The sequence below is a fragment of the Chiloscyllium punctatum genome, chromosome 32 (assembly GCF_047496795.1).
Source record: "Chiloscyllium punctatum isolate Juve2018m chromosome 32, sChiPun1.3, whole genome shotgun sequence".
In the NCBI taxonomy this organism is placed as follows: domain Eukaryota; kingdom Metazoa; phylum Chordata; class Chondrichthyes; order Orectolobiformes; family Hemiscylliidae; genus Chiloscyllium; species Chiloscyllium punctatum.
In genome coordinates, this window is record NC_092770.1 from 57,103,963 (window position 1) to 57,119,993 (window position 16,031).

General features: G+C 41.7%; 1 protein-coding gene across 1 annotated transcript in view; it reads right to left on the reverse strand.

Annotated features, from left to right (window-relative positions):
• Window positions 1-16,031, reverse strand: part of LOC140457803 (aldo-keto reductase family 1 member B1-like) — a 65,622-nt gene that overhangs the window by 9,385 nt on the left and 40,206 nt on the right. The window contains exons 7-9 of the mRNA XM_072551424.1: window positions 15,074-15,155; window positions 6,169-6,252; window positions 5,440-5,522 (exon numbers count right to left, since the gene is read on the reverse strand). Coding sequence (XP_072407525.1) covers window positions 5,440-5,522; window positions 6,169-6,252; window positions 15,074-15,155 — 249 coding nt within the window. The remainder of the gene's footprint in view (window positions 1-5,439; window positions 5,523-6,168; window positions 6,253-15,073; window positions 15,156-16,031) is intronic.

Below are 16,031 nucleotides of genomic sequence, written 5' to 3' on the forward strand. Positions count from 1 at the left end.
GCGGCACGGTGGCGCAGTGGTTAGCACTGCTGCCTCACAGCGCCGGAGACCCGGGTTCAATTCCCGCCTCAGGCGACTGAGTGTGTGGAGTTTGCACGTTCTCCCCGTGTCTGCGTGGGTTTCCTCTGGGTGCTCCGGTTTCCTCCCACAGTCCAAAGATGTGCAGGTGAGGTGAATTGGCCATGCTAAATTGCCCGCAGTGTTAGGTAAGGGGTAGATGTAGATGTAGATGTAGATGTAGGGGTATGGGTGGGTTACGCTTCGGCGGGGCGGTGTGGACTTGTTGGGCCGAAGGGCCTGTTTCCACTCTGTAAGTAATCTAATCTAATCATTTAAAATGAATGAGCTTTTTGCCAGTATGGGCAATATTTGAGTTTGATTATTTGAGAAGTATTTGTTTCAAAATTGCTCTTAGGGCTTCTAGCCTGCTGAAGAGCACAAATTATGGCCTCAAATAAGGTACTCCCGCAATGCTCAGACCAGAATATGGGTGACCTCGACCAGGTTAGTTTGTGTTACTTCTTTGCTGCTGCGTATTTTAATTGAATATATGTATATTGTATATACTTATATACAAGAAGGAAATGGTTTATACTTTATTACAATGGACACTTCACGGTCTCCAACCTTGCAAGGGGGGGGGGGAGATGATTAAGATTGAACTTGACCTGCTGTGTGGACTTGCCATTGCCAACATTGGTGCACAAGAAAGGACAGTTTACCCTGTGCGATCCTGAGCTAACGGAGACTGTGTACCAACTCTGCCAGGGAGATGTCCTTGTGTGTGCCAAAAGACTGAATGTTACCAAGAATGACTTTTGCCATGGTCAACTGCATAAAAATTAGCAGTTCATTTCCAGAACAAGTCTTAATGGTCTTTACCATGTAAAGGTGTTGTGTGCCAGTTTGATTACATTTGTACTATGGTCATCCCTGATAAGCCTTATCCTCTTTCAGATAGATCACGGAGTAAAAGAGACAAAGGGGGGATGTTTTTAGAAACATATAATAAAATTTTTGGAGGATGAAGTAATTTGTTACGCCCTTACTTCAGGAAGAGACTCACTGACCCCTTTTATCCTTCCAAATCCTAACATGAGGAGTATGGAATAGTACTAAAGTATTTACAGGACGTAATATCTTTTAGTTATTACCTATCCCCACCTGCTACTTGTTTATGGACTTCCTCCAATAAATCCGCAATATCCTATCCAAATTACTACAAGGGTAAGGAATGGCAGTGCGCTTACGTAAGAGTGCCTACATTTTTTTTCCTGTGCTATGATTAAATGTATTAGTCGCCACTGCTTTTCTGAAGGACCTTGCATCTCATTTGTATGCCTTAACGAAAAATGCATTCTTATTATCACTGGAATTCAAACTCTATGTGGACAGGGAAACAATACCCACCTTCATTATGATACCCCTAACGGCACTAATATTTTCCCAGTTATTGGAGGGGAGGAACCATTTTGGGATGTTGACCATGTTTCTTAGCAAGAAACTCACCTCATTAGTACTGGACGATTTTCACCCTCAGTACCCAGGGCCAAATTATGTCATCAAGGATTATCCACATACCCCAGGAAGTCACAAAGATAGGCCTGCATCTTACTGGGAAGGTCCCTATATTGCCTATGCTAAACCTGAATATATTTTTTTCAGTTAAAGTAAGGCAGCTAACTACCTTGTCCTGAATAGAGCAAATAGTCCTCATGCCGTAGCTGTAGGAACACTATCTCCAACTCCTGTTCCCTGTCCAATTACATGGCAATGAAATCATAATTCCCCTTTAAAACATACCGTTTCTCCTGACTTCTGTGCAGAAGGGAAGAATCCAAAGGCCATATCAAGAAGTAAAACACACTTATTGGCATATGCAGCTCTTAGTGTTCTTTCATTAGGAGAGTCCTTAAGAATTATTAGTCATCAAAACCATAATTATCTCATTTGTGGACTCACAATTTTGGGAGATGAGACAACTGCTGCCTTAATAGAAATTAGGGACATGCTTTCAGAATTGCGCCTATTTGCCCAACAAAACCAATTACATACTTGCAATGAAGGTGGATTTTGCATTATAGTTAAAGGAAAATGCATTGGGAGGGTCATTGATCTTTTCGAAAACATTACTAGACATATTGATAATATTCACACTTTTGTCAACCAAATGAACGAAGGTGCAGGCTGGGAAGATTGGGGGTTTTGGCTCATGATACAACTGATTAATTAATATGTCTTTGTATGGTGCTATTGTTTTAATTGGTCTTTTTGTTGATATTGCTACAGCAATTATATTGCTTATTATTGCTAAAATATTAACTTCTATTGACAATATTGGTTCCATCCAGAAAATGCTTCTTCTTAAATCATGATGAGGAAACATCATTCCCTTGATTCCCCTTCGGAGGAAGAGGAAGTATGGCAGTCTTTTGCTGCCATTGAATTGGATTAATTTGATCCATGCCTTTATAGTGTGGTCATAGAGTGACCAAAGAGGAGAATGAGGATCTAAAATTTGAATTTAGGCAACAAAAATATGTAGATTTTTATTATAACAAAATGGTTTCTCGATTTGAAAGAATACTATAAACTGGCCTGTGAACCATACTGCTGATTTGCAGAATTAAGTTGCAGTTCAAAGATAAGAGGACAATAGAGTTTTCATAAGATGAACACTGGCACATTAATTGACCACTTGAACTAACCTTGAACTGATACATGGCATGACAATTTACGTAAATAAGATATCTTTCTTAAAGAAAATGCCATTGGATTAGCCTGTCTTCAATCATATCACCATATTACAGTTGATTGGACTTTTTTTGTAATTAAGAACCCTTTCCCAGGAAATATCATTGGATTAACTCGCTGTAAATCATGTCACCTTATTATATGTGATTGGTCTTTCTTGTGATTGAGGTTGTATTATTACTAAAAAAACATATAAATAATGTGTAATTTTCAAATGTAATTGCGCAACTTCACCATGGAACACAGAAGCTTCAATCTCTGTGTTGCTGGATAGAATTGCATCAAGGAAGCTTAATCCAACAAACTAATGACCCTTATTTTTTGAATAGACCGCATTTGTCGATTCTTTTGACCGATCTCGAACCAAGAGGCCCCTCTTGAGGGGTCATAGATCTTCACAATCACTGTCTTTATAAATTAAAAGAAACACAAGGTCGAAAACAGCTTCTTCTCTAGCTCATTCCACAGTTGATTGTTCCTGACAGTGCTCTACATCATCATCCAGACTACGTTTCATGATCGACCTATGGGAAGATTCAAATACTTTATACTGATTACATTTAGTCACTTGGTAGTGAAGAACTTGCCTACTAATGGCAAAAGAAAAGAGACATGCCATCTATACTGTTCATTTCCCATTCATCCAAAACTGGCTTCTTGCATCTATCCTCAAGTAACAAAAGAACAGTACAGCACAGTACAGGCCCTTCGGCCATCAATGTTGTGCCAGCCTTTTATCCTACTCCAAGATCAGACTAATCTACATTCCCTATCTTCGATGCGCCTATCCAAGAGTTGCATAAATGCCCCTAATGTATCTGTCTCTACTCCCACTGCCAGCTGTGCATTCCAAACACCTGCCACTCTCTGTGGAAAGAATCTCTGACATCTCCCCTCAGCCTTCCTCCAAATTATGTAAAAGTTATTGCCCCCTTGTGATAGATATTTCCGCCATGAAAAAGTCTCTGACTATCCACTCTGTCTATGCCTCTCAACATCTTGTACACCTCTATCAAGTCATCTCTCATCCTTCTTTGCTCCAATGAAAAGTTTTCTTTTATCATTTTCACCTTCTCTCAGTGCCGCTACTTTAATATTGCATGACAATTCATTGTTTCAGCCCAAGTAAGGCAAAGACTACACCAAATTAACTATTTACCTTCAGTATCATTTAATTACAAAAACTGTGTTCAATCCTGGTCCTAAAAAGGATTTTTTTTGATGTCTGATTAAAATGGCAATTGGTTACTTTTCATAAGTGCCTTCAAATTCAACAACTGAGGAACATTCATGTGGAGAGTTTGTGTCTGCACTGATGCTGTCAGGCCTGATGAGTTTCTTATCAGATTAGATTACTTACAGTGTGGAAACAGGCCCTTCGTCCCAACAAGTCTACACCGACCCGCCAAAGTGCACCCAATCAGACCCATTCCTCGACGTTTACCCCTGCACCTAGCACTACGGGCAATTTAGCATGGCCAATTCACCTAACCTACACATTTTTGGACTGTGGGAGGAAACCGGAACACCCGGCGGAAACCCACGCAGACACGGGGAGAATGTGTAAACTCCACACAGTCAGTTGCCTGAATTGAACCCGGGTCTCTGGTGCTGTGAGGCAGCAGTGCTAACTACTGTGCCACCGTGCCGCACACAAGGGGAAACAACAATTTATGTCTTCAGAAGAACCATTCTGATTGGCTGGCAAATGGATTCAGATCAGTAGAGCTAGTGCTATGTAGAATGGACCATGGGAAACAGTTTAAGCGTTCAGCTTTTATTCAAATCATACCAGGAAAGTTGACTCTGGTCAGGGTCACAGGGAATGAACCAGAGAATGCCTCCAAGCTGAAAAAGGCACAATGCATGGTCAGTAATAACACAAATATTACCAGGATGCTGTAATCAATTCAAAAATGAAGTTCTGTGTATCACATAGAGAAGTAATACAAATTATAAATTTCGGTGCCAATGTGATGCCAAGTTTGTAAGATGTAAATATAAAATGATATATTGCTCTGCCTATACACAACAGGCAGAGTACTGATGTACTCAACCAGATCCTATTTACAAAATTTAGAACAAATTACCAATTGTAAACTCATATCTGTTGTTGGACAGACTTGCAAAATGATCTTAAATGTGCTCAGAACTACACCAACAACTAATTTAAGATCATCAATCAGAGTAGCAGTGTGGCTCTGTCATGCAAGCCAGAAGTCATACACATTCAAAAGCAGTGTCCTGTGATTTGCAAACTGAACAAAACACATCCATGCTTGGCACATTGGCGTTTCTGGAATAGGCATTCGCTGTCCATTCTCCAAGGTAATGCCTCTACCAATCAAATTCAACTTGCCAACTAATCAAGCATACCCTTCTCATGTAAATATTATTTGTTATTCTACTTGGAGGTTTGTATTCTTGCAATTCTGCCATAATAAGTGCCGAATCAATAGTTTCAGCAGCATGACTTTTTTTTTCAGCAATACACAGTGACGAAGGTATTGTGATAATTTGCAAGTTAAAAAGAAAGCAATGCTTCCTTCTCTTCTACATCAAACCTCTTCCTTTAACCCTATTTACAAAGCAGTCATTCCCTGATCATTGTGTTGCACACACAACTATTCAAATATTTGCATCAAAAATTAAATGAGAATAGTCACTTTGTTAATAATAGCTCACCAATGAAATGGGCAGCATCTCCAGTTCTTGTTTAACAAAAGGATAGCCTTCATTTCCTCATCACTCAACTTAAAATCAAAAACCTGCATAAAAGCACAAAACTATCTTTATAATGGACACAAGGCCTACAAAAACAAGGTAAAGCACCACACTACCACAAACAAAGAGTATTTTAATTGGGAGCCCATTTTTTAAAAATTCAGGCATACCAGCAAAGCTATTGAATAATTATGGCACTTCAGGCTTCAAAACAGGGATCCCAGGATGGCCAGTTTCCTATGTTTTTAGATTAGATTAGTATCCCTACAGTGCGGAAACAGGCCCTTCGGCCCAACCAGTCCACACCGATCCTCCGAAGAGTAACCCACCCAGACCCATTTCCCTCTGATTAATGCACCTAATGCAATGGGCAATTTAGCATAGCCAATTCACCTGACCTGCACATCTTTGGACTGTGGGAGCAAACTGGAACTCCCGGAGGAAATCCACGCAGACGCAGGGAGAATGTGCAAACTCCACACAGACAGTCACCCAAGGCTGGAATTGAACCTGGGAACCCTGGTGCTGTGAGGCAGCAGTGCTAATAACTGAGCCACCGTGCCGCCCCTAAATCCCAAATTTCTCTCATCTAATTCAATTTGATATCTCTGGTACAGAATGAAGACATTTCAAGCGGATATTCTACCAACAAATTTCAGTCCTCCTCATCCAGTATGCCTTAGAATTTACCTTAAAGTTTTCCCGAATGCGCTTTTTGGTAACAGACTTTGGAATTACAACCAAACCTCTCTGAATCTGAAAACGGATCAAGACCTGAAAAGAAAAGTCACACGCAATTAGGTTAAGTACACTTCAAACTACAAAGAGTGATGGACAATTACACTGACTCTTGGAGGTCTACATTGTAATCTGGCTGCCAGGAAGCATCTAGTCTGGGATGAAACATCTGCCTACCTGAAGAAGTGGCAGAATAAGAGGATTTGCTGCAGCAAGTGGCAGCTTTCAAACTATCTGTACAAGGAGTTTTCATCTGCTGAGGGAGCCATGTATGGTGTTTTGGAAAGAACTCAATGAACTAACTCCACAGAGACCAATATCCTGTCACCAAGTCACCCTTTATTTACATGGGCATAGTACTTGGCTGGCACAGAGGCTAGTACTGCTGCTTCACAGCACCAGGGCCTCCTGTTTGATTCCACCCTCAGGTGATATCTGTGTGGAGTTTGTATAATCTCCCTGTGTCTGCTTGGATTTCCTTCGCGTGCTCTGGTTTCCCCTCATCTTCCAAAGATGTGAAGGTTAGGTATCGTGGTTGCGGGGTTACAGGAGTGGCATGGGGGTCTGGGTGGGATGCTCTTCAGAGGGTCAGTGTAGACCTTATGGGCTGAATGCTACTTCCACACAGTAGAGATTCTACGATACTTGACATTGGTCCAGTTTCATCACAGCCAGCTCTCAGAGTGAACAGAACCTCAGCCACACCTGTTTATTGTTTTTCATCTTTTCTCTCTCCTACTGTACATGGGCTCTGAGCAACCAGCTCAGAGCCAGTCCATACAATGAGGAGAATCTCTGAATCTTGTGCTTATTTTACCCCATATCACCCGTGGTGTGTGTGTATATATGTGCAGTGACTCAGTAAAGACACCCTATGCAAATAATTTTGTTCAATATTTCCACCACCAGGAAAACACCCACATGGCCGGTCAACCAGTAGCAAGCAAAGCACAATAAAGGCAATGCTTAGCCACTCCTGTTCTTTTTCCCGTTTATTTTGTTTTGTACACTGGCTGTGGTCAGTCCTCTGAACTAAGATTCTAACTCCCCTGTTAATTTTCTTTTGTTCTCCTGTATTCTGTGCATGTAAGTGCAGGGACTCAGTGAAGACACAATTGTGCAAATAATTTTATTCAATACTCACTACTGTCTATATCTGTCAGCTCGGGCTCATTGATTGGGGCTGTTAACCTGGCTCAATCATGGAACTCATTCTACGAAGCTCACAAGGCCGACCTTGTTACAATTACTTCATCCTTTCCTCTCCAAGTTCAGGGATGTGGGCCTGTTTGTTTTCACAGCCTTTCCTGAAGCTTTTGTGCATGCCCCAGGATCTGATTTCTCCGACTCAGGTTTGGTTATGGCTGCGTATATCAGACCATAGCCCGCCTCTACCACCTGAAGGAGAGGATGAGTTTCTTCTGAAATGCTTCAGGCCAAAAAGGTGTCAAGACTGTGGCACACGTCATGTCTATCCAAGACTCCAAGGTTTCTTTAATGCTAGACAGGGGGAAGAGAACACATGGGTTCTGACAGCCTTCTTCGCTGTTGAGGGGGCAGAAATGTTTTGCTCCTACCCCATTTTTGTGTTTGCAGCTTTCATGTAGTCCAACTGCTTGTTCAGGACCATTTCACCTACTCGAACTTTGTACATCAAGGGACTTGACCTTGTGTCGACCATGTCTCTTACCCATGCAGGGCCATTTCATGGTTTTAGCACCAAACTTCATCCCCTGGAATAATCTGTCTCTCTTGATTAGAGGAATCTTGTGTCCAACATTCCTGATGCTGTTTTTCCTTCCCACCCCCCCAGGTCTAGAAAAATCTGATTTAATCTGGTGCAGAGGCTTCTCCCCATCAGCAAATCTGCTGGAGCTGTCCCTGTAGTGCATGAGAGGTGGCTCAATAATCAAACAAGAAGCAAGACAGTTTGGTGAATGGTATGGAACTATCCCTATATGCCGAATGCCATTCGACTTTATGAAATATTCAAATTTCTGACTGGGAAATTATGGCTCATTGTCTGTGACCAACACTTCCAGGTGTCCATGTATTTCAAAAGATGCTCAGTTTTTCTATCATAATCTCCATGTTTGACAAATGAATTCTGTACACGCTCAACCACAGAGTGGATGTCCACAATGGATAAGAACATTGAGCCCATGGAAAAGCTGGCATAGTCAGCGTGTCCATAGTCACCTACAAGTCATTCCCACAATGTAGGAAAAGCTGCTGGAATCATTTCTGTCCTTGTTGGTACTCTGGATACTGTCCCACCAATGCGGTTACGTCTGCATCAATCTTGGTCACCAGACATAACTTCTCAACAACATCTTCATTTGGACACTCCTGGAGGATCCTGGTGGAGTTCAGCCAGTATCTGGCAGCAAGCTTTGCTCAGGCCAATTGCTCTTGCTTCCCATAATAAAATGCCATTCTCTACAGTGATTTGGTCTCATTAAGTCCAGAAAGGTTTCACTTCTGGTTGTGATTACTCTTTTGTTTCCCCCATCACTACCAGCTGTGTTAGCTTTGGCAGGATGGGATCTTGTCATGTCCATAGTCTGATATTGTCAGTGGTGACTGCAAGTGTGACCAGAAAGTTTGAAACCAAAATGGACTCTCCCCATGGTGGCACCACCGGTGGTGTATCTACCAGCCAGGGGTGAGTCAAGACATCAGCATTTGTTTCATGGGCTCCCAGATGGTGTTCTGCCTTGTAACTGTACGCATTTAGAATGAGAGCCCACTGCTGAATTCAACCTGACCATACAGTCAGCATGGCCTTGTCATCTAAGTACAGCAAACAAGTGTGTATGGTCTGTTACTATTACAAATTTACGTCTGTAAAAGGTATAGGTGGCATTTTCTCACACCAAAGACAACCATCAGACCTTCCAGAACATGGAACATAGAACACTTGATGATGTGCCAACCTTTTATCCTACTCCCGAGATCAAACTAACTGACAGACCCTATATTTTACTATCATCCATATGCCTAAGAGTTGCTTAAATGCCCCTAATGTATCGGATTCTACTTCCACTGCTGGCAGTGCATTCCACACACCCGCCATTCTCTGTGTAAAGAACCGACCTCTGACATCTCCCCTAAACTTTCCTCCAATCACCTTAAGATAATGCCCCTTCATGATATCCATTTCCACCTGGGAAAAGTCTCTGGCTATCCACTCTATCTGTGCCTCTCATCATCTTGTACACATCTATCAAGTCACCTCTCATCCTTCTTTGCTCCAATGAGAAAAGCCCTAGCTCCCTCAACCTTTCATTCTAAGTCCTGCCCTCCAATCCAGGCAACATCCTGGTAAATCTTCTCTGCACAGTTACTAAAAGCATTCACATCCTTCTTGTAATGAGGTGGTCAGAACTGAATACAACATTCCAAGTGTGGCCTAACCAGGGCATTATAGAGCTGCACTATTATAGCCTCATGGCTCTTAAACTCAAACCCTTTGCTCAGGAAAGACAACAGACAACTTACTTCTTAACAACTCTATCAACTTGGGTGGCAACTTTGAGAAATCTATGGACATGGACCCAAAGATCCCTCCGTTCCTCCACACTGCCAAGAATCCTGCACTTAATCTTGTAAACTGCATTCAAATTCAACCTTCCAAAATGAATCACTTCACACTTTTCCCAGTTCAACTCCACCGACACTTATCAGCCCAGCTTTACATCCAGTCAATGTCCTGTTGCAACCTACAACAGCTCTCTACACTATCCACAACACCATCAACCTTCGTGTCATCGGCAAACTTCCCTCAACCACCCTTCCACTTCCATCCAAATCATTTATTAAAATCACAAAGAGCAGAGGTCCCAGAATAGATCCCTGCAGAACACTACTGGTCACCAAACTCTCAGCTGAATACTTTCCATCTACTACCAGCCTCACTCTTGTGAGGCATGATCTGCCCCTCAAAGCCATGCTGAATATCTCTGATCAAACTATGCTTTTCCAAATAATCATAAACCCAGTGTCTCAGAATCCTGTCCAATAACTTGCCTACCACCGACGTAAGACTGACTGGTCTGTAATTCCCAGGATTACCTGGATTCCCAGGATTTCCTTTCTTGAACACAGGAATAACATTTGCTACCCTCCAATCATCTGGTACTACTCCAGTGGACAATGAGGATGCAAAGATCATAGCCAAAGGCGCAGCAATCTCTTCCCTTGCTTCCCCTAGAAACCTTGTGTGTATCCCATATGGCCCAGGGGACTTATCTACCCTCATGTTTTTCAAAATCTCCAGCACATCCTCCTTAACATCACCTGTTCAAGCGTTTCAGCCTTTTTCATGCCATCCTTGCAAATGACAAGGTCCCTCTCACTTGTGAATACTGAAGCAAAGAATTCATTAAGGATCTCCCCTACCTCCTTCAATTTCTGGCACCATTTCCCTCCACTATCCCTGATTGACCCCACCCTCACTCTGGCCACCCTCTTCCTTCTCTATCTGGGCCTATTTGCTATCTGCATCAGTCAGCGCTCTTGGGTGTTCCTCTCCATTGGGCCATCTGTGAGGCAACACTACCTGATACCATACAGGGAGGCGTTGCATAGCAGCACAAGATCGCACTTGGGATCACAGTGTGCCAACACCTTAGATGTCGACAGCTGCATCTTTCCTTCCCTAAAGGCTACATCTTGACTATGATCCCTTCCAAAGCTGATCCTTTTTCAACAGCATTTGTAGGGATACCAGGATGGTGGACAGGTTACACATGACTTTTCTGTAATAATTCACCAATCTAAGGAAAGAAATAAGCTCCAATACAGACATGGGAGCCAGAGTACCTTTGATCACCCTTACTTTATATTCTAATGGGTGTAACCCACTCTTGTCAACTCTGTAGTCCAAGTAGGTCACTTTGGGTGCCTACAACACACATTTGTTACTTCTAAGGCATACACCTGTGTCAGCGAAATGTCTAAGAATGTCTAAGTTCCCCAAGTACTTTTTGTTGGTCTTCCCTGTCATTAGCATATTAGATAAATAGCGACGTGGGATAGACTTCTTGGAATGTGCTTCATTGTCCACTGAGAAATGGCACAGGTTAGTTATATCTAAAATGGCTGTCTTGGTGCAAATCCTTAGGTATTAACTGTAGCATACAATCCTCATCTAATCGCAATAGTATGGCTCATGATAAGCTTTGTGAAGAACAGTCATCACCTCTCCACCCTCCCCTCCCTCTGCCAGCTTTGCATACGAATCCTGTATGTGAGATAATTGGGTATTTATCCAGCTGCAAGCAATATTTTCCGGAAGAAAATGTTAACTGTTTAGCTGAGGTTTGGTTTTGTTTTTAGATTAGATTACTTACAGAGTGGAAACAGGCCCTTCAGCCCAACAAGTCCACACCACCCCGCCAAAGCGCAACCCACCCATACCCCTACATTTACCACTTACCTAACACTATGGGCAATTTAGCATGGCCAATTCACCTGACCTGCACATCTTTGGACTGTAGGAGGAAACGGGAGCACCCGGAGGAAACCCACGCAGACATGGGGAGAACGTGCAAACTCCACACAGTCAGTCGCCTGAGGCGGGAATTGAACCCAGGTCTCTGGCGCTGTGAGGCAGGAGTGCTAACCACTGTGCCACCGTGTTTTTGGTTTTTGTAGTGGGCTGACCTAGAATCCCTCTGTTCCCGATAAGTCCTGAATGAGATTATGCAATTGCCTCTATTCAAGTGGTGTCCCCCAAGCTCAGTCGGCCTGGTGATGGCATCCTCTTCCATTACCAGTAAGTCCCTCCCTGTTAATCACGAGCTCTATTTCCTGCACTTGCTAATGACAAAGCCAGTCATAGAGCCAATTTGAAGTCTAGTTGGGCTTCAGCTAATGGGCACTTTTGCACAGTGACATCATTAATCCCACATACCAAATTGGTGTCTCAGCCTCTTATTTAGGGTTAAACCAAATGACGTGCCTTTGTCAGTCGTCTTAGCCTTGTCAAAAATCCTGAAACAGATTTCCCTGGTTCTCAAACAGCCGAGTAAAACCGATAACATCTCAGAATTAGTGGAGGCTTGGGGTCATAACACTCATAACTAAATCCATCAACTCTTGAAAAGGCTTTGTTATCAGTACCTTAGGAAATGTTAGGCTCCTAAAAACCAAAATAGCTGCCGGATCACAAGCTGCCAGGAGAATACTTCGGTGATTTTCATCTGCCCCAATGCCATTTGCCCAGAAAAAAATGATGCATTTTTTCCCACACTGGGCCCAGTCTTTGAGAGCAGGAACAAATGGGTAAAGCTTCCCAAATAATTGCATGATGCCAGAAATGCTTACCCCAACACAAAGACGACTGGTGTGAGCAATTGTCGTTAGGCGCGTATTTATTCTCTCGTTGTCATTGAAATAACTCCACAGAGGCTGGTATCCCATCACCAAATCACCCTTTAGTTACACGTGCTTAGTACTTGACACTGCTCCAGCTTCATCAGAGCCAGTTCTCAGAGTGAAGAGAACTTCTGACACTTCTGTTTATATGTCAGCCAGGGCTCCATGATTGAACCAGGTTAACAGTCCCAGAGAACCATGGCTGACTCTATAATCACTACACTCTAGGATTCCCTTCCATTTTAATTTGAATGCTGGAATCAAAAAAAGAACCAGTGGCAAAATCAGAAAAGTAGCAGAAAACAATAAAGCCAACATTTCTTCCTTTCCACAATATATATCAATATGCCCATATGATAGAAAACGGTTTTCAGCCAGAACCTCTCTCTGGAAAAGGAGAACTTAAAATCATATTCCTGAGTATAATGTTGAATGTCAGGAATCAAAGGAACAAAATCAGAAAGCCTCTGTCGTTTGCATGGCACTCAAGGAACACCCAAAGGAAGTGACCGTAAAGCAAGAAATCCAAATTCAAAGAGTTGATAGTCAAATAGAAAATTACGGCAAACAGATAAACACCCCTTTCTAGAGAAATGCCTGCTTGCAAGGATAAACAATAGCATTCATCCACACAGACTGTCAAAGTAGTAAAAAGGCAGCAATAAACCAGTTGTTACAAATATCAAAACAAGCTGTCCTACAAAGATGTAAACAAAGAACTAGTGTAAGCCATTCAGACCTTCAAGCCTACCCTGCCATTCAGTATGATTGTGGTTGATTTGCTTTTAACATCAACTCCACATTCCACATCTCCGATTATCTTTCATCCCCCTTGGTAACCAAGGAGCTATCTACCTCAGCCTCTGCCTCCAGCTATCTTCTGTCAGTGTTTTACCCATTACATCATGGGTGTTTGTTGTCAAAAATAACATTTGATATGGCATCAAAGTATCTTCTAAGTGTAATACCGCTACCCTGACTCCCTTTTATTCCCAACACAAATTATTTCTTCAAAAGATCTCTAACACATTTGTAAAATATGCTTTCCCTTTGACTTAGAATGCAAATGAGCCAAAGCACAAAGTAGCAGGATTCATACAAATAATAGATTAGGTACACATCCACTTAGTGTTTCAATCATCTGCTCATTCTCAATCCTTTAACACTTCTCTTCTCTACAAATCATGTTATAATTTTATACATGAAGTGAGATGAGGAGAAATTTTACTCAGTTGTCAGAATTTGCAATGTGCTGCCAAGGACAGAGATGGAGGCTACTTCCATAAAAGGTTTTAAAATGGAGCTGGATGTATATTTGATAGTGATGAATATAGAGGGCTACGCAGAAAGGGCTGGTGAATGGGCCTAGTTGGATCGTTGTTTTGGGAGCTGGTAAGATATGATTGGCCAAATGCTCTTCTCCTGTGCCATAAAATTCTATGATTCTATCACATCAGAAGTGACTACGTCTGACAAAAGATCCTAACTTAAACAACAGGAATTTGTAACATTGCAGAACTACAAAACAGATTTAGCCTTTATCAATACATAATGTATAAGTTACAAATTAATTGAAGAAGTTTCTGAAAAGATGAACATCTCAAGGTGGGAGCTTACACTCTTATGATGAGAAATTGATTCCTACATGCTGGAGGACTTGAGCTTAAGTGGTCAAAATTGAAGTTTCATGGTAGCTAGAATATAAGTGGAGGCAACTTTCATTTCTATAGAAGCACTGAAACTTGAGTTGCTGAAAAATTACAATTAATAGTAAAACAAAACTACGGTCATAAGAACATAAGAAATAGGAGCAGGAACAGGCTATATGGTCTTTCGAGCTTCCTCTGCTATTCAATGAAATCATAGCTGATCTGATGTTCGTTTCACTTTTCCTTTATCCTCATATTCCTAAATTCCGTTAACACTCAGAAATTCACTGGTCTCTGTCGAAGGAGCAGCACTCCGAAAGTTTGTACTACCAAATAAACCTGTTGGACTATAAGCTGGTTGTGTGCTTTTTAACTTTGAAAATATTAATTAGCTGATCACCCAGAATTCCCTGGAGTAAAAGAATTCCAAAGCACAACCCTTTAAACAAAGAACATCTCATCTTCAACCTAAATAGCTGGAATTTTATTGTGATTGCGGCCCCCAATATCTTAGACATGACCAATGGGGGAAATATCCACCCACGCCTAGATTGTGTGTTCCAATTTGCATTTTCAATTCTTGTGAGCTCCTTGATTTATGTGAATCAATCTTCACAAGTTCATCCCTCATCCCATTCCATTTTGGGTTATTGCCATGAATTAACCCTTCATAAATAGTCATACTTTTAAAACATTATTCTAAGAAAATTAGTTAAACAAACAGCAATTACATTATATAATGCTAAACATTAATGCTAAACAACAACTATTGCTACTGTACTCAAACCAGGGTCTCATTGCTGCAAACTTAACAAATGTTCACATACTTGTGCTGTTGATTTACCATGCTGACATGCTATACGCTTGAGTTTAGGATCCTGGAGAAGTATAGGGTCATCTTTTTTTATCCTAAAACAATGAAAGTAAACTAGATTACTCAAGTTTGCAAGTTTCCTGGAAGTAAAACCTGAAGAATGTGATTTGCAATTGGAAATCCATGATACAAATTAGTTGCTGACTGGCAATGAGTAACTAGGAGAAAGTGAGGACAGCAGATGATGGAGATCAAGGTCGAAAAGTGTAGTGCTCGAAAAGCACAGCTGGTCAGGCAGCATCTGAGGAGCAGGAGAATTGAGCATGATAAAGAGCTCATGCTTGAGATGTTGACTCTTGACCCTTAGATGCTGCCTGATTGGGTGTGCTTTTCCAGCACTTTTCGACACTGGCAATGAGTAATTGGCAACTTTAATACTGTTCCAAAAATACCATTTAGAGTCATACAACTCACATTTAATAAGGAAACATCCCTTTCTACAAACAAGAACAACTGATTCTGGGGGAACTAATGACATTATTCCTTCTAGGGTATCTTACCAAAACTTACAGGGCTCTGTGAAAAGAATGAGACAGGGTCACAAGGTTGATTGACCTTCCAGTGAGTTACACAGATACAACAGGTCAAAAGGCCCCCTCCTCCACTGTAACAATTGTCTGATTTGCACCTACAGCAAAATGCGATTGGCACAGTGATCATGGATTTCAGTGCAGCATGATCACAGTTCAAACATTTAGCATGAATGAAAATTTGCTGCAGGGGGATGGAGATGTTTCATTTTAACCTACAATATGAATTGCCTCAAACTAATGTGATACACTATGATATTGGAGGCGCTATAATATGTGGAGGCAGCACAGCCTCATGGTGTGGGGTCTGCAGGCACGGACTGAAACTTAAATACTTATGGTCACTTAAACTCAATAACAACACTTCTTTTTTACTCTTTC